The sequence below is a fragment of the Cebus imitator genome, unplaced genomic scaffold (genome assembly GCF_001604975.1).
Source record: "Cebus imitator isolate Cc_AM_T3 unplaced genomic scaffold, Cebus_imitator-1.0 Scaffold149, whole genome shotgun sequence".
Lineage (NCBI taxonomy): Eukaryota > Metazoa > Chordata > Mammalia > Primates > Cebidae > Cebus > Cebus imitator.
Genome location: NW_016107464.1, coordinates 2,483,153 through 2,506,099, shown reverse-complemented (window position 1 = coordinate 2,506,099; position 22,947 = coordinate 2,483,153). Strand labels below are relative to the sequence as shown.

The 22,947-nt window shown below is 50.9% G+C and overlaps 1 protein-coding gene across 3 annotated transcripts in view; it reads right to left on the bottom strand.

Moving 5' to 3' along the window:
* The window catches only part of GLIPR2 (GLI pathogenesis related 2), a 50,081-nt gene extending 30,174 nt beyond the window's left edge, over positions 1 to 19,907 (bottom strand). For 2 of the 3 annotated variants that reach the window (XR_005202533.1, XM_017543166.2), the window contains exons 1-4: positions 19,592 to 19,907; positions 8,653 to 8,761; positions 7,888 to 7,991; positions 5,203 to 5,280 (exon numbers count right to left, since the gene is read on the bottom strand). Coding sequence is in view for 2 of the 3 variants with exons in the window: in XM_017543166.2 (XP_017398655.1) it covers positions 5,203 to 5,280; positions 7,888 to 7,991; positions 8,653 to 8,761; positions 19,592 to 19,604 (304 nt within the window). In the remaining variant the exon portion in view is untranslated. The remainder of the gene's footprint in view (positions 1 to 5,202; positions 5,281 to 7,887; positions 7,992 to 8,652; positions 8,762 to 19,591) is intronic. The other variant, XM_017543165.2, reaches the window with a different exon arrangement.
* Between the last annotated feature and the right edge of the window lie 3,040 nt (positions 19,908 to 22,947).

The following is a 22,947-nucleotide window of genomic DNA, read 5'->3' as shown; positions in this document are numbered from 1 at the left end:
CCCAGGCTCTCAGCTCACTGCAACCTTTGCTTTCCAGATTCAAGCGATTCTTATGCCTCAGCCTCCCAAGTAGCTGGGACTATAGACTTGTGCCACCACGCCTGGCTAATTTTTGTATTTGTAGTAGAGATGAGGTTTCACCATGTTGGTCAGACTGGTCTTGAGCTCCCAACCTCAGATGATCCACTAGCCTTGGCCTCCCAAAGTTCTGGGATTACAGGCATGAGCCACTGTGCCCAGCCTAGTTTTTAAATTTTTTGTAGAGACGGGGTCTTGCCATGTTGCCCAAGCTGGTCTTGAGCTCCTGGACTGAAGGGATCCTCCTGCCTTGGCCTCCCAAAGTGCTGTGGTTACAGGCATAAGCTACCACACCCAGCCTATTTTACTAAAAAATTTAAAAAGAAAGTGGACAAAAAAGAAAGAGACAAAATCGGTGCTTCCCATTGCATCCTATGTATGGTAAGGACTGAAATAAATGTTTGTGGATTAAATTCTATTTTTTCCCCTATAGTTAAACTCCATTTATTTATTTATTTGAGACAGAGTCTTGCTCTGTTGCCCAGGCTGGAGTGGCACGATCTTGTCTCACTGCAACCTCCAACTCCTGGGTTCGAGCGATTCTTCTACCTCAGCCTTCCGAGTAGCTGGGATTACAGGTGTACGCCACCATGCTTGACTAATTTTGGTATTTTTAGTAGAAATGGGGTTTTCCCATGTTGGTCAGGCTGGTCTCGAACTCCTGACCTCAAGTGATCCACCCGCCTTGACCTCCCAAAGTGCTAGGATTACAGGTGTGAACCACTATGCCCAGCCATTTAAAACATTGTAAAACTTAGCTATAATTTATTTTTTTGTCTACATTCACAGAGGACTGCAAGTCACTAAATTGTTTATGAAAATAATCAAATATAAACACAAATCTACATAGTTGATATAATTGAAGCAAGAATGAAAAGAAAACAAACCCTAAGCACAATTATGCATATTTGTTAATTATCTTTAATCTTGTATTAACTGCTGTTTAAAAAGCTCTGGTTTCCACCCAGAAAAGAAGAGAAAGACTGCTTGCCTATTTGCCCTTGGTTTTTTTTTTTTTTTTTGAGACAGAGTCTCACCCTGCCACCCACGCTGGAGTGCAGTGGCGTGATCTTGGCTCACTGCGACCTCAGCCTCCGGGGTTCAAGTGATTCTCCTGCCTCAGCCTCCTAGGTAGTGGGGATTAAAGGCACCTGCCACTGTGCCCAGCTAATTTTTGTATTTTAGTAAAGACGGGTTTCATCATCTTGTCCAGGCGGGCGTTGAACTCCTGACATCGTGATCCACCCACCTCGACCTCCCAAAGTGCTGGGATAACAGGCGTGAACCACCATGCCTGGCCTCGCCCTTGGTTCTTAATATGTTTGGGTCACAGCTCCAGGCTCTCTGCAGCGTTGCCAGGTGTCCCTACTTCTGTAGGCTGTATCCAAAGGCTCAAGTCCTTTCTCACACTAGCCTGCTCTCTCAGGATATCGCATGCTTGGGCCACTGACACTCCCACTCTCTCTGTCTCCCAGAAAAGGAAGAAGCTGCCATTTATCCACTGGTTGCCAAGAAAATAGTTAGACACAAAGTGCACATCAGCAGCATGAGTGCCTGTGGCAGCCTTTTCCAAACAGATGAGGCTAAGCAATCTTTCCTCTTGATAGGGAGGTTTCTGTCTGCACAGAGGGAATTAAGCTATGGGTATTCAGAGCTTAATTAAATGACACAACTTCCTTAGCAACCATCAAATACACACTGGTGTCTAACTCTAATCTAATGAAGGTTCCTTTTTCTTTTTCCTCAAGGGATGACATCCTCTTTCCTGCTATGAATCAAACTTCTTAGACTATATCTTTGAAAAACACTAAATATGTCACAGTATATCCTCACATAGGAATAATTTACAAAGGTAGGAAAGAATGAGTGAGCACTTTTTGTATGATATGGCACAATTTCTGACAGGCATAAAGCAGATCACATACTCTTAACACCAGAGTGTGGAAAAGGGAAAAGAGAACATTTATACACACAAGCTGGCATAAGCACAGGATAACTCCGGAATGATTCACAGGAAACTGGTATCTCTGGTTGTCTCTTGGGAGGGAAAGTGCTAGGTAGGGGTCAGGGCTGGAAGAAAACTTTTCACCTTTGATGGTTCTAACTGTTCATATCATATAAAAATATTCATCAGGAGGCCGAGGTGGGAGAATCACTTGAACCTGGGAGATGGAGGTTGCAGTGGGCCGAGACTGTGCCACTGCACTCCACCTTGGGCAATGGAGTGAGACTCCATCTAAAAAAAAAAAAAAAAAAAAAACTATCTATCTAATTCATTCAGAATAAACAAATAAAATAAACCTACTCATTTAAACAGATTATATCAAAGTAATTATAAGACATTATTTCTCTTTACTTAACACACAGTAGAGACCAGCATCCTTCATCACAAGATGCTCGCCTGGGTGGGGCTGGAGGTGGGGATGGAGTATAGGGTATGTCTTTCTTTTTTAGTGGGGGAGACTGTCTCACTCTGTCACCCAGACTGCAGTGCAGTGGCAGGATCTTGGCTTACTGCAACCTCTACCTCCAGAGTTCAAGCAATTCTCATGTCTCAGCTTCCCGAGTAGCTGGGATTACAGGCACGTATCACCACACCTGGCTAATTTTTCTATTTTTAGTAGAGATGGGGTTTCACCATGTTGGCCAGGCTGATCTTGAACTTCTGACCTCAGGTGATCCGCCTGCCTTGGCCTCCCAAAGTGCTAGGATTACAAGTGTGAATCACTGCATCTGGCCAAAGGGTATTTCAAAGACTCTTTCACCTACAGCAGGGATTCAGGTCAGGGAATCCATGAACAGAGATGCAGCAAGAAGTTGCAGACAGGCTCTGGGGGAGGCTGAGCCAGGATGGGCGTGAAGATCTTTAAGGATCTTGCAAGCCCCCATTGTGACACCACCCAAAGTCTCACTCCTGTCTTAGGCTCAGGCTCCATCTGTCCCCAGGCACTGCCTATTGGTACCTGAGTCAGCACAGGGGCTGGTTGCTCTGGGATTTTCCTCTTTAGGGGTGGGAGGTGTAGGGCAATGGGTGAAACAAGTAGTCAGTGATCATGGCAGCTGGGTTCTGACTCTTGTAAGATTCCTGCCTTGGTGCAGGGGTGGTGGAAAAAGCATCAGATCAGGGACAGAAGGCGTGAGAAAGACTGCTTCCCTTTTCTAGGCCTCAGTTTCTTCCTCTCCAAAATGGGTATAATAAAGCTCTCCTTTTTTTTTTTTTTTTTTTGAGATAGAGTCTCGCTCTTGTCACTGAGGCTAGAGTGGGTGATCTTGGCTCACAGCAACCTCTGCCTCCCAGGTTCAAGCGATTCTCCTACCTCAGCCTCCCAAGTAGCTGGGATTACAGACACCTGCCACAACATCTGGCTAATTTTTTATTTTTATTTTTTTTTACTAGAGACAAGGTTTCACCATGTTGGCCAGGCCTGTCTTGAACTCTTGACCTCAAGTGATCTGCCTGCCTTGGCTTCCCAAAGTGTTGGGATTACAGGTGTGAGCTACTGAGCCTGGCCAAACCCTACTTTCGAATGGTGTACTGAGGCTTACGTGGCAGTGGAGACACTTTCTAACACTGCACACACACATGCACACGCACAGTGTTAGTTAATAACTTGCTCGGACACATGTCCAATTGCTCAAGAATCTTGCTTGTGGGAAAAACAAATCCAGAAGCTTTGAATGAGAAGTCTTCTGGACACCGATCTCTATTAAAAGATGATAAGGTCCTGCCTGCACATCCTTCATCAATAGCAGGAGGTTATTACTGCTCCCTCCCCACACCCTTAGGTATCCTTGCCCCAGAATCACCTATTCACACTCAAAGCCCTGCCAGCCAGGCCTGGAGTCCTGCAGGGGTTAACTGAGGGGAGGAATGCCTCAGCAGATGCTTCTGTCTCTGCCCCAGAGTCCCACGAACAACACAACACAACGCAACATGGTTGCAGAAACCCCACCCAGAAGGGCGGGCAGCAAACCACAGGAAATGGTGACTGGGGCTGAGAACCTGTCACTTCCTGCTTCTAGAATACACCTCTAGATGGTATAAGGCCACAAGGCTCTACTTGTGGGTGGGACAGGTAGGGTAGGAGGAACGAGGTGGGCAGAGAGTCCCTTTTTCTGTTTTCCTGGTGCCTTCTGGTCAGAGAAACTCCCGCCCCCTTCTAACACCATCCTGAGCCCCAGGCGGCTCTGAGTCAGTTTTGAGGAAAGACAAGGAGCCTGGTGAGGCCAGCAAAGGGCAGCAGGAACCTGGGGCACAGAGTGGCTGCCCAGAGGGACCCCAGGGCAGAGGGCAGCTGCCCAGAGCTTCGTCAGGGGAGGCCTATGAGAAGGGAGCATGGACCCATGGAAGGCTCCTCCCTACACTTGAATCACCAGCTCTCAGCATATCCCATAGAAGCTACCTTCTCCCTCTCCCCTGGGAGGAGGGAAGGATGGGAATTGACCCAAGTCCACACAACAGAGGGTGCCAGAGCTGAGACTAGATCCAGCTTCTCCGCACCCCAAGCTCCTGAACTGCAAACTACAGCAGAAAGGGGAAGGGAGAAAGCCAGGGTGGAAAGTGTGGGGGAGGGGTGTGGTGTGTGTGGGGAGGGGTGTGGTGGGGGGAGGGGTGTGGTGTGCAGAGGGAGGAGTGCCAGTAGCTTGAGCCTTCTCCTGATGGACCGAGAGAGCCAAAGCAGTTGAATCGGGAGAGCACTAGAGGCAGAGACAATTTTAGAAGTATTGAGGTTGCTGGAGAGCAGGATGGATTGCAGGAAACAAGACTAGATGCAGGGTGACCAGTTCAGGAATGAAGCTCCTGATAGGGAATGAAGCTGTTCAGGAATTAAACTCCAAACAGCTTTGGAAATCCGGTCTCCTATGACACACTCCAGGAATGGGAAGAGCTCTGAGCTGGTGGGGCAGGATTCAGCATCTGGGTGCTCTCAGATGGAACAGAGCACATAGCAGGGAGAAACTGGGGATGTAATGGGGAAAGGAGAGCTTTGGTTTCTGGTCAAGGTCAAGCCAGCGAAATATGGAAAGCATTAATTTTTTAGAGGGCAGGTTTCTCTCTGAAGTCAGACACCCAACCAGCATTGCTGCCCAGGGCCAGGCCACTGGAGAGACCCTGACACTCACCAGTCCCCGAGGTGAAGCCAGGCTGCTGGAAGTTATAGTTCTTGATTTCACTGTACCATCTATCAGCCACCTCCTTTCCTGTGTAGAAATGACATTGTTCTAAAACTCAGCCACAAAATCCACCCACTCCCTATTCCCTGCATCTTTTCCCATCAATCCCAAAACCCCTATCCAGCAATTAGACATCTCAGAAAGCCCCAGTGAGCTGACACATCCTCGATGCTGCTTTGCAGACTCCCAGGGACTCCTGCCCATGAGCACGGCCAGGCTGAAGAGTGGGCCTTCTAGGGGGCGGGGAACAGCACTAGCCTAGGGTCAGGGAAACTGCACCTGTCCCCCCCACCCACACACACACTGACTTGCTGTGTAATCCTGGGCAAAGCCTTCCCTCTCTGGGCCTCTGTACAATGAAAAGGTTGAATGCAATGTACTTCAAGGGCCTTCTGATGATGCTCTGAATTTCTAGACTATATTGTCATCTCACCCCATGTGTGGCTCTTGAAACATCCATAGTTGGAAAGATGATTGTGCTGATAAGCCAAGGATCCCCACTGTGGGCAGGAGGGCCCTCACCTGGGGCATCCACTGTCCCCACAGGCAGTGATGTGAGCAGCTGTTTCTCTGGGAGCTGCCGCTCTCCGGGCCAGAGCTAGGAGCCGGGACCTTAGAGCAGTCAGTCTCAAATGTGTGCAATAATCTTGTTAAAGGGCAGATTCTGATTCAGTAGGTCCAAGGAGGAACCTAGGATTCTGCATTTCTGCTCCCAGATGCTACTGCTGATCCACGTTCCACACATCAGCCTCACCTGGAGAGCGTTTAACAAATACTAATGCCTTTGTCCTTCCTCAGACCAACTGTGTCTATCTCTGGAGGTGAGACTTAGGCACTGGTTTCTTTCTTTTTTTTTGAGACAGAGTTTTGCTCTTGTTGCCCAGGCTGGAGTGCAATGGTGTGATCTCAGCTTACCGCAACCTCTGCCTCCCGGATTCAAGCGATTCTCCCACCCCAGCCTCCCAAGTAGCTGGGATTACAGGCATGTGCTACCACACCCAGCTAATTTTGTATTTTTAGTAGAGACAGGGTTTCTCCATGTTGATCAGGTTGGTCTTGAATTCCTGACCTCAGGTGATCTGCCCGTCTTGGCCTCCCAAAGTGCTGGGATTACAGGCATGAACTACCGCACCCAGCCTGGCATTTTTTTTAAAGCTCCACAAAGGATGCTGATGTGCGGGCAGAGTAGGGAACCACTGTCTCAGAGAACACCTACCCAACCCCCTCTCTGTAGAGATGGGAAACTGGGGGCAGAGAAGGCAGTGACCTGCTCGAGGCTCCCGAAGGAGGCCGTGTGAGGTTGGGATGGACCGTGCCTCCTGAATACCCACTTTCCTGTTCTGTGCCCTTCACCCAGGGTCCATCAAGGGCCACAGCCTAGGCTTGGCAAGGAGCCTGCAGGCTGAGGGTGAGGCCTGGGGGGTGGGGTAGGGAACTCCCTAGGAACTCACACATGCCTCCCAGTAGGGGTACTAAGGACCATGCTACACAGGAGCCCTGGCTCAGGCTGTGCTGGGGAAACCAAGAGGACTCAGGGGAACTCCCAGGAATGTGAGGCCAGGAAGGGAGTGAGTCATTCTTTCACTGGCGTTTGGAGAAAGCTTCAGAGATCCAGTTAGGGATCCAATATTCTTCCTAAAAAGCCACATCAGGGCTGTCAGGGCCAGGAAGCTCAAGAATGTCTGGGCAGCATGGTGGGATCTTTCCAGACTGAGACCTTGCATGGAGACGCTGTCTTTTCTATTATTATTATTATTACTGAGATGGAGTCTTGCTCTGTTGCCCAGGCTGGAGTGCAATGGCGGGATCTCTGCTCATCGCAACCCCCACCTCCTGGATTCAAGTGATTCTCATGCCTCAGCCTTCTGAGTAGCTGAAATTACAGGCGTATGCCACCACACCTGGCTAATTTTTTGTATTTTTAGTAGAGACCGGGTTTCACCATGTTGACTAGGCTGGTCTCGAACTCCTGACCTCGTGATCCACCCGTCTTGGCCTCCCAAAGTGCTGGGATTACAGGTGTGAGCCACTGTGCCTGGCCCATTATTTTTTTCCAAAATTGAAAAAGCTCTATTGCTTTTCTCCATACAAAAGTAATACACCAGCACTACTGACAGTGTATCACCAGTACGGTAAGACAGTAAAATTTCTCAGGAAGAAAATAAAATTTCTCAGTAGCTGAGGATGCTTTGGTGCCAATAGAATCAGGCTGAGATTCTGTACAAAAGCGGTCTGTCTCCCCCACCCCCACTCCTCAGCCTGGGAGCTTCTCTGAAAGTGGGGGCCTGGTCAGTCTGACTCATCTCTGTGTCCCTGGCACCCGGCACAGGCCTGGTGCTGAGCCAGCCATCAGGGACCTTGTGGTGAACTGAAGTCAGCCTAGGAGCAGATACAGAGAGCTCTGGTTTTCCTTTCCCTTCCTGGCCCGTGGCTATACCACCACAGCACTGGGGTCAGGAGGCGTTTAAGGAGGCCCGGTCCTACGTCCAGCTCCCGAGGAGAGGAGAGGAGAAGAAAGGAGGGGAGAGAGAGAATGAGAGAGAGAGAGTGAGAGAGGGGAGAGAGAGAGGAGAGGAGAGGGGAGGGGAGGAGGGGAGGGGAGGGGAGGGGACGGGAGTCGAAAATACAACCCACCTGCCTGATCGTAGGATGCCCATGCAAGGTTCTCCCCACACTGGCCGCGGCTGGACTCTGGGCTGTGCTTGAGGATCCTTGTACTGGCCAGGGCCTCAGAATACCTGTGGAGTCCACAGTGCCTCCTCAGAGCAGGCACAGCTCAGGGAATCCCCAAAGTATGCACCCCAAGTTAGTGTGGCTGAGCTTCCTTCCCTGCCCGGGGCTCACAGAGGAGCTAGAGGAGCACCACTCCTGCATGATTTCTGAGCCTCCCAGCAGTCCCATTCCAGAGGAGCAGGTTGAGGCTCAGGCGAACAAAGGGACCTGCCCGGGTGAGTAACAGAGTGGTTATTCAAGTGTGGTTGTATCTGACCCCAAAACCCAGTCACCCCAACCATCCAGGACCCCCCCGCCTTTTCTTTTTTTTTTTGAGATGTTGTCTCACTCTGTTGCCCAGGCTAGAGTGCAGTGGGGTGATCTTGGCTCACTGCAACCTCCATCTCCCAGGTTCAGGCGATTATCCTACATCAGCCTCCCCAGTAGCTGGGGCTACAGGGGCACACCACCATGCCTGGCTAATTTTTGTATTTTTAGTAGACATGGGGTTTCACCACCTTGGCCAGGCTGGTCTTGAACTCTGACCTCAGGTGATCCACCTGCCTCAGCCTCTCAAAGTGTTGGGATTACAGGCATGAGCCACCGCTCCTGGCCACAGGGCCCCTTTGTGACTGCAGCAGTGGCACATGAAGGGCCCGAGTCACCCAGATGTGCTAGGGGACTCACTGTTGAGCCTCCTGGTTGAGCTTCTTGCAGAGCTTCAGTGGGGGGACGCCGTGCTTCTGCCGGTACTCATTGTGGGCCTTCAGGACCTCATTATGAAACTGTTTGGAAGCTGGAATGATTGCAAAATGGAGAATGGCTCAGTGCAGAGAAGACTCACCCAAAGTATAATGGCATGCTGAAAGCAACACCTAGCTCAGACCTCAGGCCACACCCACAGGGTGCTGCTCCCTCTGACACCTGGCACCGCAGCCAAGTGGCCGTGCTCCTCAATGCTGCTCACCCTACCCACCATCGTGCTCCACATCTCTGCACATGTAAAGCCCGTGGATCATATGGGGCCTTATGGGTCATGTTAGGGATTTGGGTCTTTATCCAAAGCAATGAGAAGTCACCTAAAGGGAGCAGGGCAGTGAGCTCTGTATGTTTCTCAAAGACCCTGCTGGCTGCTGAGTAGAGAATGCATAGAAACACAGAGGAGATTTGGGGGCTTGGACAGTCAGCAACAGGACATCGGAAGTAAAATATCTGAAGGAGTCCAGGCATCTCAGGCTGGACCTAGGGAGAGCAGTGGGAACTAGACTGAGCCAGAGCTGGGAGTCCAGAAAGAGGCATCCTGGCTGGGGAGGAGGGCGCCTATGCTTGGTGGGTGAAGCCAAGGAGACAGAGGGACAGACAAAGAGGACAAGGGAAGGACAGCCCTGGGGAAGTGGAGTGTGAAGGTGAGTTTTAGGTGCCAACTTGACTGAATTAAGGAATACCTTGAGAATTGGTAAAGCATTATTTTGGGGTGCGTCTGTGAGGGTGCTTCCACAGGAAACTGGTGTATGAGTTTGAGTGGGGAAGATCCACCGTCAATGTGGGTGGCACCATCCAATCAGATAAGCTGGGGACCCACGTAGAAACCTACTGCAGGGCAGAGCCACCACAGAGTCCCCACTAGGACAGTGTCTAGTGGAGCTGTAGAAATGCAGCCACCTACAAGACTCCAGAACTGTGGAGCTACCAGCAGGCAACGCCAGCCTGGGAAGGCTGCAAGCAGGAGGTGCCTACTAAGAGCTGAAGCTTGGAGAGCCCCACAGGCCATGGGGGTGGGGCTGCCTGAGGCCCTGGGGCCCACCTCCCACGCAGTGTACCCAGGAGGCAGGAGATGGAATCAAAGGGGATTATTCTCCAGCCTCAAGATTTAATGTTTTCCCTGTTGGGTTATGGATTTACTTGGGATCAGTTACCTTCTTTCCTATTTCTCACTTTTGGAATGAGAATATCTATACTACGCCTGTCCCACCACTGGATTTTGGAGTAGATCACTTGTTTTGATTTCACAGGCTCAAAGCTGGAAGGAGTATGTCTCAGGGTGAATTGTGCCTTGAATCTCACCCTTATCTGATTTAGATGAGACTTTGGACTTTGAGTTGGTGCTGGAACCAGTTAAAACTTGGGGCTATTGGGATGGAATGAATGTATTTTGTATGTGGGAAGGACATAAGTTTTGGGGAGCCAGGGATAGAATGCTGGTTTTAATGTCCCCTCCAAAACTCATGCTAAAATTTAATTGTCAATATAACAGTGTTGAGAAGTGAGATCTTTAAGAGGTGATTAGAGGGCATTATCACAGGACTGGGCTCCTGATAAAAGAATGAGTTTGGCCTGATCTTCTCCCTGTCTGAGTTTACTTGTCCTTCTGCCCTTTCATGGGATAATGCAGCTCAAGGGCCTTGCCAGATGCCAATGCCATGCTCTTGGACTTCCCAGCCTCCAGAACTGTGAGCCAAATAAACTTTTTTTGTTTGTTTTCATAAATTACCCAGTCTGTGGTGGTCTTCTATAGCAGCAGAAAATGGATTAAGACACAGAATAGGAGAAGAGTGTCACAAAGAAAGTGGAGGTGGTGGGAGGATGAGTGATGTGATTAGCAGGCCCAGGGCTGCAGTTGGGGAAGAAGTGAAGCCCATGCTCCATTAGGTCATGATCTCAGAAAGGGCAAAGTCAAGGAGGCTGTGGGTAGGGAGAAAATAAGTGGGTGAAGCCAAAAGCAAGCAAGATCAATAGTGAACAGAAACCACACCAATTTGGATCTGAAATGATCCCCATCCATCCATCTAACATTCTGCATCCATCCATTCATCCAATATCTTCCATTCATCTATCATCCACCAGTCATACAACATCATCCACCCATCCAACATCCTCCCTCCCTCCATCCACCCATCCATCTAATATCTTCCATACATCTATCCATGCAACATTGCCATCCATCTAACATTACCCATCCATCCAGCATCATTTATCCATACCATTCATCCAAGACCCATCCATCTATCTCTATTCATCTGTTCATCTGCTCTGAGTGCTTCTGTGCCATGTCCCACATTGTGTGCTAAGGGTCCAGAGATAAGACAGCCATGTGCTGCCCTCAAAGAGCTTACATACAGAAGGGAAACAGCCTTGTAAGCAGACACTGGCCATGTGATAGGTGCCAAGATGCAGGTAAGCACAGGTGCAAAAGGAACTTGGAGATTAACCTAACGTGGGATCAGGAAGGAGGCAACTCCTGATATAAGGCCCCAAAAATGTCTGAACAGGAGCTAACCAGCCAGACTATGATGAAGACACTGAGCACCATACTCAGGAACCTGGGAGTTCCCTTCTGTAGAAATGGGGGTGAGCTGGATGGGTTCTGAGTGAGGGCGACAGAGGGCCCTTATGCTAAATCGGTCCCATCAGGTCAGAGGCCTGTCCCTCAAAGACTGGCTGTGGGTAGTGGCAGGAAGGGTGTGAACCATAAGGGAAGTGCCACGCTCTTTGTCACATTCACAAGTGCCTTTCTTCTACTCTGCTGCCTTTCACCCAAGGCTGAGGAAATGATGCAACAGGGAGTCCTCGTTCCTTTCCTCATAGCCAGATCTCCCTTGTCGCCTGGGCCAAGTAAAATCCCATGACATTTCTGAGAGGACATGAGGGAAAGAAGGCCCAGGGCTTGCCTTCAGGGGAGTAGGGGGCTGCAGATTCAGGAGCTAAAGACCCAGGAGGTGAAGATACATGCAGGTCACACTTGCATCGTGGAGCTGTCCAAGGGCCTTCTGATAAACAGGAAGTGGACTCTTAAAGAGCATGTGGACCAAGCTGTAGAACTCGGGTTCAGTGAGGCTGTCCAGTGAGGTCCAGTCACAGTAATGTGGGCAGCGCAGGGATGATGGCAGCTCTTGAAAACCCCAAGATTTGTGAGGTTTTGGTTGACAGGCAGAGATGGGGAGACAAAGCGATGACACTGGCATGGAGGTGGAAACTGATCATGGGGACAGGCATTAAGGCAGAGGGCGGAGCTACAACCTGAAGTATCAGGACTTCCTGGCAACAGGCATGCCAAGCTCTTGCCAAGAGGAAAAACAAAGATTTCAGGTCTACAGCAGAGAGGAGAAAAGGCAGAAGTGTTTAACATGTATAGAGTTTCTGTTTTGCAACAGAAAAAAGTTCTGGAGCTCTGTTGCATAACAATGTAAATATACTTAACACTACAGAACTATACACTTAAAAATGGTTAAGATGATACATTTTATGTTATACGTTTTACCATGATAAAAAGATTTCAGGGTTAGCATGTTAATGTATTTGGGTTAAGGAGTCAGAGAGGCTTTTAAAGAATATCTCACAGGGAAATGGCAAGAACCATGGCAACTCATGGGTCCCAGATGGGGGTCTTGTTGACCACAGTTTAAGAAGAGTCAGCCGGGTAGCATGGCCACCAGGAACCCATGGGTTCTTGGGCCATAGGCTGCTTTCCCAGCCCAGTCCCTGCTTTGTGCAAGAGGCAGTGGTGATTTGAGGTGTGTTGAGGCTGGAAGTGGGGTCTAATGAAGAATGGGTACAAGGATGGAAGATGTTCAGCCTGGAGAAGATCAGCCTCTGGAAGACATGGTAGAGGCCCCTGATGAATTCTGGGGCCCCACAGGGAAAGGCTGGGGCCAGCGGGTAGAAAGGGCAGGATGACAGATTTCAGCTCAGCCTAAGAAAGACCTTTCCTAATCAGAGCTTTCTGATGACTGAAAGTAGCTACATCACAAGGTAGGAGCTCTCTACCACTGAAGGCATTCAAGCAGGTGAGCCCCTCTTGGAGGGACTTGGGCCCTGGGTCAGAGGATCTTCAAGTCCCTTCCAATCCTGAGATCCCATAAGGTCCCACTGGGGTGGGAGTGAGAGGAGACAAAATGAACAACTGGTCCAAGACTTGCAGAGGTTTCCCAAGCTTCTCTCAGGAGACACTGATCAGAATGAGTGAGTATGCAGGCAAGGGCACATATGGGTGACACCACCAAGGTGACTGAGGGTCCCCATCTGAGTGGCAGGGTTGGCCGGGCCCATCCTAAAGGACCAAGTGTCTCCTGGGCCTCTGAGGAGGAGAGGAAGATAGGGGAGTGGGTGGCTAGCTAAGGGGAAGTCAGTTTAAAGTAGCCTGAGTGCTAGTGTCAGTTTGTACCGGATTCCATGGTGCTGTAGGCTCCCGTCTCTTCAGCAGAGAGAGACATATAAGGCTGCTAAAAACTAGGTCACTGCACTCCCAGAATGTGGGAAGTAAAAAGAAACAAAAGTGAAAGTTCCTGTGTCCAAGCAAAACTCACTGCCCAGAAGCTGCAGCTAGGCACTGTGTCTGCCAACACCAGACCCCTAGGCCAGGGTTCTCTAGAAGGGGCCAGGTCTTTCTGGTAATCAGCTGGGAGCCCTCTCTCCCCGCTTGGGGCTGGGAGGCATAAAGGCCTCCCACTTGGGCAGCCCCAGGAGTCCCCTCCCACCGAGGCAGCCAGTCCTAGAGGACCTCTGCCCCAGAGACGCAAAGGTATCAGTGGCAGCCACACCTAGCAAAAGGCACACCCCACATCTGTAGAAAAACCCAAGGATACAGATAAACACAAGGAAAAAAAGTCAAAGCAAAACCGTCCATCTGCCAGTTAGGCAGGGAGGGCCCTTCCAGCCACCCTGCAATGAGGGAAGGGCAGGGACATCTTCATTTTGTAGGAGGGCAAACTGAGGCTGAAAAGGCCACAGGGCCTCAGAGCGCCAACCCTGGGGAATGAGGGAGAGGTAGGCCCACCCGTCCTGAGCTGGCTGTCTCCTGCTCTCTGCCAGCCATGTTCGGGTGCTGGGCCTACGCATGATCTTTCTTCTTGCCACCTTCTGTGGGAGCTGCCATGGCCTTACCCATGTTTTTTTTCTTTTTAATTAGGAAACTGAGGCTTGAGAAGGGAAGTTACCTGTCCAAATTCCCACAGCTAGTCCAGATCCTAAGCAAAGCCCTGTCCTAAGCTCCCATTCCTCCTCAGGGTCACGGGAGACAAAGGGAATGATGGAATGAGACAGGGAGTGATTAAGGATGCCTGGGAGGAGGATCAGGCTCAGGCACAGCTGAGGAAAGCAGCAGAAGAAAAGACACAGGGGAGGCAGCTGCCTTCCAATCTCTGAAGGGAGCAGAAGGAGAGGAAGGAAGAGGAAAGAAGAACAAAGGCTTCTCAAGGGCCTCCTCTGTGCCAAGCCCTTTCAGGCACACCTGGCTGAAGGACCCTGGGGGAAATTAGGGACTGCAGAGTGCAGGTTACCAGGGGACCAGATTTGGGTCTTAGAATAAAGGTCAGAGCTGCTAAAGGGAAGCAGGAGCTGCCTAGGCCTGGCTCTCTGGGGCTGAGGGAAGGGGCTGGGCTGTCTCTGCTGGGGTGGAGGGTGTAGGTGTCCTAGGTGGGGCTGCATTGGGCTCTCAAAGGTCCTTCCAGAGGCCAAGCCTTTACTGCTGGAGGCTCTGTAAAGATTCTGAGGAGTATATAAAAAAAAAAAAAAAATAGCCATGTGTGGTGGCCCACGCCTGTGGTCCCAGCTACTCAGGAGACTGAGGAGACTGAGATGGGAGGATCGCTTGAGCCTAGAAGGTCAAGGCTGCAGTGAGCCATGATTGTACCACTGCACATCGGCCCGGGTGACAAAGCAAGACTTGTTTCAGAAAAAAAAAAAAAAAAAAAAAAAGATTCTGAGGAGGTCTGCACCCCTCCTCTACCATTTAAACTTTTGACTGAGAAAGGCTCTCCCACCAACTGTCGTCCTCTTCGGAGGTCTCCCTGAGCCAAGCCTGACTCACTCCCCTGCCCTCTCCAGGCCCCTTATGAAAGAGCCAGTGACTGTCAGGGCCCAGGGCAGGAATTGTGAATAGGCCCCTCTGCCCCGTTGGCAAAAGGCTGAAAAGCAACCCGGTTCCACCTTTGGGGCAAAGCTGGTTTTGCTTGTTTATCAGGAAGAAAGAATAAAAAGCTGGCAGTTTAAGAAAAAAAAAAAAAAATGAATGAATTTCAGCTGGGTAACTCCTACTCTTTAAGCCAGATCTGGAATTTCAATGGGCAAATCCCCAATCTCCCTTTTACTGGCCATGTGATCTTGCACACACTGTTAAACACGTTGTGCCTCCTTTCCCTATAAATAAAATGGGAACCTCACAAGGCTGTAGTGAGGGTTAAATGAATTAATCTATGTAAATGCTTTAGAACTGCTCTGGAATATAATGAACAGTTATTAAATGCCAATCATAATGATTATTATTACCATTGGACAGGGACAGAAACCTTTGGGGCTTTGGCTTTGGAAGAACCTGTTCCTGTAGCTTCCGGGTCAAATCCCCTCCTGCTCTGCCTTTACGCTGACCTTTGATGGCCTTTTTCAGTCCCCTGAGCTCGGATATTTGCTAAGTGAATGAGTGAGTGAACAAATGAATGAGGTTCTCACTCCAGCACAGTGAAGACACTGGGACAGATTCCTCTCTTCATTACAGATGAGGAAACTGAAACCTTTGGATTGTGGGGGGCATGCGGATTGTCCAAGGTCACACAGTGAGTCCGTCTTAGAGCCACATCTAAGAACACCCCTCTCTTCACCCACTCCCCTGCCCCAAATCTCCCACACTCTCCAGTTTATATATTGCTTCCTCTTTTCCAAATGGCAAGAACGATGTCTATGAGGAGTTGCTCAATTGGTTACAGGAACAAGGCAACCCCCTCCCGCCAAGCATTAGCCTGCTCCAGGCTGTCCCTCTCCATAGAGAGTGGCTGTAACTGAAGGGGAAGCAGCGGTTTTCCAGCCCTGCTTGCCATCACTCAGGCACATCCCTGCCCCTCTGGGCCCCAGGTTCCCCATCTGTGTGTGAAGGAAGGATGCCATCTGTGAAATGAAATCTGTGGTTTTCATAATGTCTTCAAAGCAGGGAAACCCTTCCTTTGAAGGAAACCTTCAATAAAAGCAACAGATGAAAATGAAACTGTTGGGGTTGGCTTGGCCCACACAATCTCTCCCTGCAGAGGCCTGAGAGTCCCACTCAGTAGGAAACCCCTTGGCTCATTGGTCCCTAAAGGACTCTCTGGTCTGATTTCCTCTGGCACTAGATGGATGGAGGGCCACTAATATTCTTCGAGTTGATGAGAGGGTGTGTGGAGGTCCCCCTTGGGCTAGAGTTCAGGCTGGCAGGAAGCAGGGTGTCAGGACAAGTGGTCAGTGTGGGAGAAAGGACAGGACACAGTGGGGGAGTTAGGGAGCTGTGTTCAAATCCATTGGTTTGCTTACCAGTCAGTGTGTGAGCTTGGGCAAGGTACTCAACCTCTGTAAATCTATAGAATGAATTGGTAATAACTGCCTGGCTATGCTGTCACAAATATGGTGACACAGAAAATACCGAGCTCTATGCCTAACATGCAGTTGAAGATTAATCATGGATGTCACCAGTATTAGGGACAAGAGGCTTCCATTGAGCCCAAGGTGATTGCCTTTTCCATCACACTTGCTGCACACCGAGGCCCAGCAGAGAGACCAGGGCTGGGAGCAGGACCTGGGAGTCTCTGAGCACTGAGCCAAGCATCTTCTGGAATTTCAGTTGTGCCAGGTGTGTGATGATTTTACAATAATGTCTATAATGCCAAGCAGCTCTGGGGTGTATCTGAGGTTAAGGATGAAAAAGAGACTGCGTGCTGTGCAGTGAGGAGGAAACTGAGGCCCAGAAGGCTCAGGGACTGATTCCTTATGATGAGGCCCTGTGAGTGCCACCTGCCGTGTGGGCACAGACAGCAGCCTTGGGCTGATGGGCTGCAACTTCAGGTTGGCCTTGTGTTGAAGGCCCATTGGGCACTGGGTCACCCAGAAAAGTCATTTTCTTTTAGGAACTCTAGGACAGCCAGATATTAATACTATTCTGGGGGTTCTCAGTTTTCTTGTTAGGTGGGGGAGATAAATAAAATGCACATGACTATGAGGGAGAAAGGTCTGGGTCAGAATTCTGGAAGGTCCCTGGGTGCATGTGTCTGTGTTAGGGGTGGAGGTGGCCTCTGACTCAACCAGCTCTAACCTGCCTTCTGCCACTGGCCTCCTCTCCTGAGTGAGAAGTAATCTTCCTCTGAAACCTGCCCAAACCTTCCTTCTAAACCTGCATCTCCAGGCATAGAAGCCATCACCCCATCATGCAGGCCTCCGACCCTTCCCTCTGCTTCACATTAAGTTGTCACCAAGTCTGCCCAAGGCCACCATCTCACAAATCCATCCCATCCTCCTCTCCAGCCTCCACCCTGCCCTGAATGCCTCTGTCATCTCTGGTCTGTGTGACTGCAGTAGTCTCCCCCATCCTCCCTCCACCCTCTCTCCATCCATCTGATTCACCCTACACCCTGGCAAAGCTCTAGTCCCACTGCTTTCAGATGGGTGCCTTTCCATGACACCCCAGGATCTGTAAGATGAAGTCTAAATTCCCAAGACTCTCTGGGATTTGACCACATCCTCCAGGAACCCTCACCGGCTCCCATGCAGAGTGCTCTCCACCTTGAGCTCCCACCACCCGCCCTTTACCCGCACCTGTCTTGTGGTTTGGATCATTTCCCACCTCTTACTCCAGCCAGACAGTGCCTGTCTATCCCCTACATAGCTTTATGTATTCCTTTCACAATCTGAGTGGATGCATGCCCCAGCACTGGTTCCATAGCTTGATTCAGAGCTGCTAGATGGTGCAAGGGAGGGAGGGACAAACACACAGAAGAATGGGCACAAGGCCGAATATGAGCAGTTCTGGAAAACTGTGCCTTACAGAAGATGATGGAAACAACTGATTAAGATGTAGCCTAAGAAAATTTATAGATTTTCTCTTAAATCTACAGAGAAAGGAGTTGATTTCCCAAGTAGATATCTCAAAAGGCTTGCTCTCATCTGCCATACTTTTGCCCCATCACCACCTGTCATCCTGTTAACTAAATGGTAACCCATTATGTCACCTTTCAGTGTGGTGAAGAACCCTGGGCTCATAACAGCCACCCTCATTGTACAGACAGGGAGGCACAGAGGGAAAGAGGCGTGCTGAGTATCACACGGCAAGTGATTAGCTAGGCCAGGGCCAAAAGCCAGACCTGCCTCTACAGCCTAGGAAGGCTGGTTAGGACCAAGGCCAGGGAAAGTCACTTGCTCCCAGAACTGGCATCTCCTGAGTCCAGATCCTGGAGGACAGATCCTAGAAGGGACCTAGCCTTACTCATCTGAGATGGACAAGCTGGATGAAGCAGGATTTCAGAATCCTGTTCAACAGCTGTTCCCTGAGAGCCTCCTGTGAGGCAGGAGCTATGCTGAGATAAACATGGCCCCTGGCTGCTAGGAGTGAGGACTGGGTGGGAAGCAGGTCTATGGCTGAACTCTCTTTCTTTCTTTCTTTCTTTTTTTTTTTTTTGAGACAGTTTTGCTCTTATTGCCTAGGCTGGAATGCAATGGCGAGATCTTGGCTCACCACAACCTCCGCCTCCCAAGTTCAAGCGACTCTTCTGCCTCAGCCTCGGAAGTGGCTGGGACTACAGGCATGCGCCACCACACCTGGCTAATTTTGTATTTTTAGTAGAGACGGGGTTTCTCCATGTTGGTCAGGCTGGTCTCAAACTCCTAATCTCAGGTGATCCGCCTGCCTCGGCCTTCCAAAGTGCTGGGATTACAGGTGTGAGCCACCGTGCCTGGGCAAATGGCTGAACTCTTGTCCCCGGCCCACTGCAGGAAGGACTGCAGCGAGGAAAGCACCAGGTTGGGCACTTCCTGGGGTGGGGGTGGGGGGTGGCTGATGAGGGGTGGGGAATCACGACTGGGCTCCAGCACAGGAGCGAACCTAGAGGGATGGAGTGCGGGGGAGGGGGGTTGGGAGGACTTTTCAGGCTGAGTGGGGATGGTGAGGCCAGGGCAAGGAAACTCAGAAGTGACCTGTGCATCAGCCTTGGGACAGCTGTAGTGAAGGGCTCAGGTAAGGACTGGTGACCCACTCCCAGGGGCCTGAAGACAGGTCTGGAGTGTGTCCTTTCACTCTGAGGACTATGGTGAGGAAGGTGTTAGGGAGCGACAGGAGGAGAACTGTGTTGTAGAAAGTTCATCCCGACGGCCACAGTGGAGAGGATGGGGTGCCCCAGGAGAAAGGGAGCCAGGCCGAGCCTGGCACACGGGGAGCCCGCAGCGGCGAGGGTGCTCGGGAAAGGAGGAACAACAAAAGGGTGAGGGTGATGCTCAGGGCTGTTCTCGGGATGACCGAGCGGGCAAGCCACTTTGCAGCGAGACAGGCTGTCACACTTTGGTGGCTTTTCCAATTCCAACTGTGGCCTCCTCAAACAAAGCAGAAGCCACGCCTTGGCGGGCCGCGGAGCGCAGCCCCTCAGGGTCAGGAAGCCCTCCCTGGCGCAATTCCCGGCTCTCCCGTGGGCCTCCCTCAGGCTCGCCTTCCCCGCGGGCTGCCCGGAAACCCCGCCGGGGCGGTCCGCCCGCGCGCCCTCCACCCGCAGCCCGGGCTCCCGCACGACGGTCGCAGCCGCGTCCCGCACTCCTCAGGACCCGGCTTGCGGCGGGCGAAGGAGACGCGAGGTCCGGGAGCGCGGGGCTCCGGGCCGTGCCGCAGCGGGCGTGCCCGCGGGCTCACCTGACTTGCCCATGGCCGGCTAGGCGCGCTTCTCACTCCCAGCGGCTGTGCTGCACTGCGCTCCCCCAGCCCAGCGCCGCCCGGGAACCCAGGACCGGGCTGAAGACGCAGCCCCTCCCCCGGCGCCGCCCGGCCCCCGCCTTATAAGGAGCGACAGCTGCGGGTGGAGGCGCCCGTGGCCACCCCGCGGGCCGCCCGGAGAGCTCGCCCCGGGGAAGCAGCGCCGCGACTACCCAGGGCTTCTCGGATGCGGCTGCGGAGCCCGGGCCTCCCGGATCCCGTCCTGGGCTGTTCCTTCCCCGGGACGCGTGGGGAAGCCCGCGCCTGCTGGGATCCGCATGGCAGCTGCGCGCCGACGCAAGGCGTTGACAGCGGGGCGCAGGGTCGCGGCACGAGGGGCGTTCCGGCCGGCGCCACCAGGGGGCGTCCTCTCCATGCAGCGGCCTGACCCAACATAGCCCCGGGGTGTGCCCCCATCCCCGGTGACCCCGGGGCTCCAGAGGGCGGCTGGTCCGGGGAGGGGGATGCTCCTCTCCCAGGACACGCCCTCTACTGCCTGTAGGGGTGGAAGCGCGGCCGCCTCTAACCCGTCCACTCGCCCCTCATAACCTCCCAGACCAAGCCAATTCCCCACCCTCCTGTCTGGCCCCAGACCTGTCTCCCCAACGCCCCACCTTTTCCCCGTACACTAGTCAAACTAGATTTCTTACCATTCCCCAACCATGTTCTGGGATTTCCCACCTCCCTGCCTTTCCTCAGGCCGTCCCTCCGCCGGGAGTGCTGGCCCTGGAGCCACCATTCCACTGCAGCCCATCCCTCAGGGTTGGCCGGTCTTCCCAACTTCCGGGTGCCCTGACCTCTCCTGCCCCTGGGGGCAGCACACACCCGGTTCTGGGGAGACTGGGTCCTACCCATGGCCCCTGCCCCGTGGAAGAAGAGCACTGACTTGACAGCACAGCCCAAGTCACCTGTGCTAGACTTCCCGCAGGCCTCCTTTCTGGAGAAGGGGCTCAGTACACATCAAATGAAGGGAGGGAATTTTAAGGCTTTTCAATCGGTGGGCACTGAAGTGAACTGGGCCACTGATTATGAGGCTAGAATTTGTAATATCAAGGGCTTTCGAATGTCCGGCAGGGCAATGGCTGGGCACTGTTCTCTCCATTCCTTTCCCCATGTCAGGCAATTACACTTACTGTGTTTAGTACAGTCATGCATAATGACATTTCAGTCAATGCTGACCACATACACCATGGTAGCCCCAAGAGATAACGATACCATGCTTTTACTATTTTTCTATGTTTAGATTGGTTTATATATATAAATGTTTATCATTGTGTTACAATCACCGACAGCATTCAGTACAGTGACTTGCTGTGCACGCTTGTGCCTAGGAGCAACAGGCTATGCTACATAGCCTTGGTGCATAGTAAGCTACAGCATTTAGGTTGGTGTGAGTACACTCTCTGATGTTTGCACAACGAAATCACCTAATAACACATTTCTTTATTTTTATTTTTATTTTTGAAATGGAGTCCCGCTCTGTCGCTCATACTGGAGTGCAGCGGCACTATGAGGGCTCACTGCAACCTCCACCTTTTGGGTTCAAGTGATTCTCCTGCCTCAGCCTCCTGAGTAGCTGGGATTACAGGTGCCCGCGAACACACCCAGCTAATATTTGCATTTTTAGTAGAGATGGGGTTTCACCATGTTAAGCAGGCTGATCCTGAACTCCTGACCTCAGGTGATCCACCCATCTTGGTCTTCCAAAGTGCTGGGATGACAGGCATGAGCCACTGCACCACTACACCATCTTTTAACTTGTTTCTTTATATTGAAAATAGACAGCTTATAGTTGACAAGATGCAGCTGGGTCTTTTTTCTTTTCATCCAGTCTGACAATGTCTGCCTTTTAATTTGTATTAATACTATTAATAATTTATACTTGAAAACATTTTCTTTTTCTTTTTTTTTTTTTTTTTTTGTGAGACGGAGTCTTACTCTGTTTTGAAGGCTGGGGGCTCACTGCAACTTCTGCCTCCTAGGTTCAAGCAATTCTCCTGCCTGAGGTTCCCCCCGCCCACCCAGTAGCTGGGATTATAGGTGGGCACTACTATCCCCGGCTAAGTTTTGTATTTTTAGTAGAGATGGGGTTTCTCCATGTTGACCAGGTTGGTCTTGAACTCCTGACCTCAGATGATCCGCCTGCGTCGGCCTCCCGAAGTGCTGTGACTACAGGCGTGAGCCGCTGTGGCCGGCCCAATAACATTGTTTTCAAATTTGTATGGAATAAATACAAAAATTTACCAAGTGTTAGATCTTAAACTAAGCCATAATAAATTCCTGAAAGTAGAAAAAGTTTGGCCAAATTTTCTGAACACAATGTAATAAAACTAAATAACAAAAGACTAACTAAAATTTTTTGAACCATCTATAAAATAAAAAAAATCCCTCCTATAGCACTGAAAGGCAAAATCAAAACACGTTCAGATATGAATAACAATCTGAATACTCTGCAGGCCGGGTGTGGTGGCTCACACCTATAATCCTAGCACTTTGGGAAGCCAAGGCAGGTGAATTGCTTAAGAACAGGAGTTTGAGATGAGCAATGTAGAGGGACCCTGTGTCTCACAAAATAAAAAAATTACAAAAATTAGCCAGGTGTGGTGGCACATGCCTGTAGCCCCAGCTCCTCAGGAGGCTGAGATGGGAGGATCACTTGATCACAGGAGGTAAAGCCTATAGTGAGCTGTGACTGTGCCACCGCACTCCAGCCTGGGCAACAGAGCAAGATCCTGTCTCAAAAACAAACAAACAAAACAAACAAACAAACAAACTCTGTAATTGTTAAGAGTGTGAAGCATGGGCTTGAAGTCTTGTGGCCCACATTCAGTTTCTGGCTCTGCTGCTCACAGAGACTGTGGCTGTGGTCTGGGTGCTTGGGTTTCTCCATGTCTGTTTTCTTTTCTGTAAAATGGAGGTAATAATTATTATCTTAGAATTTGTTTGTTTGTTTGTTTTTAGAGACGGTTTCTTGCTATGGTGCCCAGGCTGGAGCACAGAAGCTCATGCAGCCTTGAATTCCTGGGCTCAGATGATTGTGCTGCCTCTGCCTCCCAAGTAGCTGGAACTACAGGTGAGTGCCATGGCACCTGGTATAGAGGCTTTTTTTTTTCTTAAAGAGTGAGATGCATTTTAAAAGCAGCCTTTAAATACTGCTTCTTTTCTTTTTTTTTTTTTTAAAGATGGGGTTTCGGCCGGGCGCGGTGGCTCAAGCCTGTAATCCCAGCACTTTGGGAGGCCGAGGCGGGTGGATCACGAGGTCAAGAGATCGAGACCATCCTGGTCAACATGGTGAA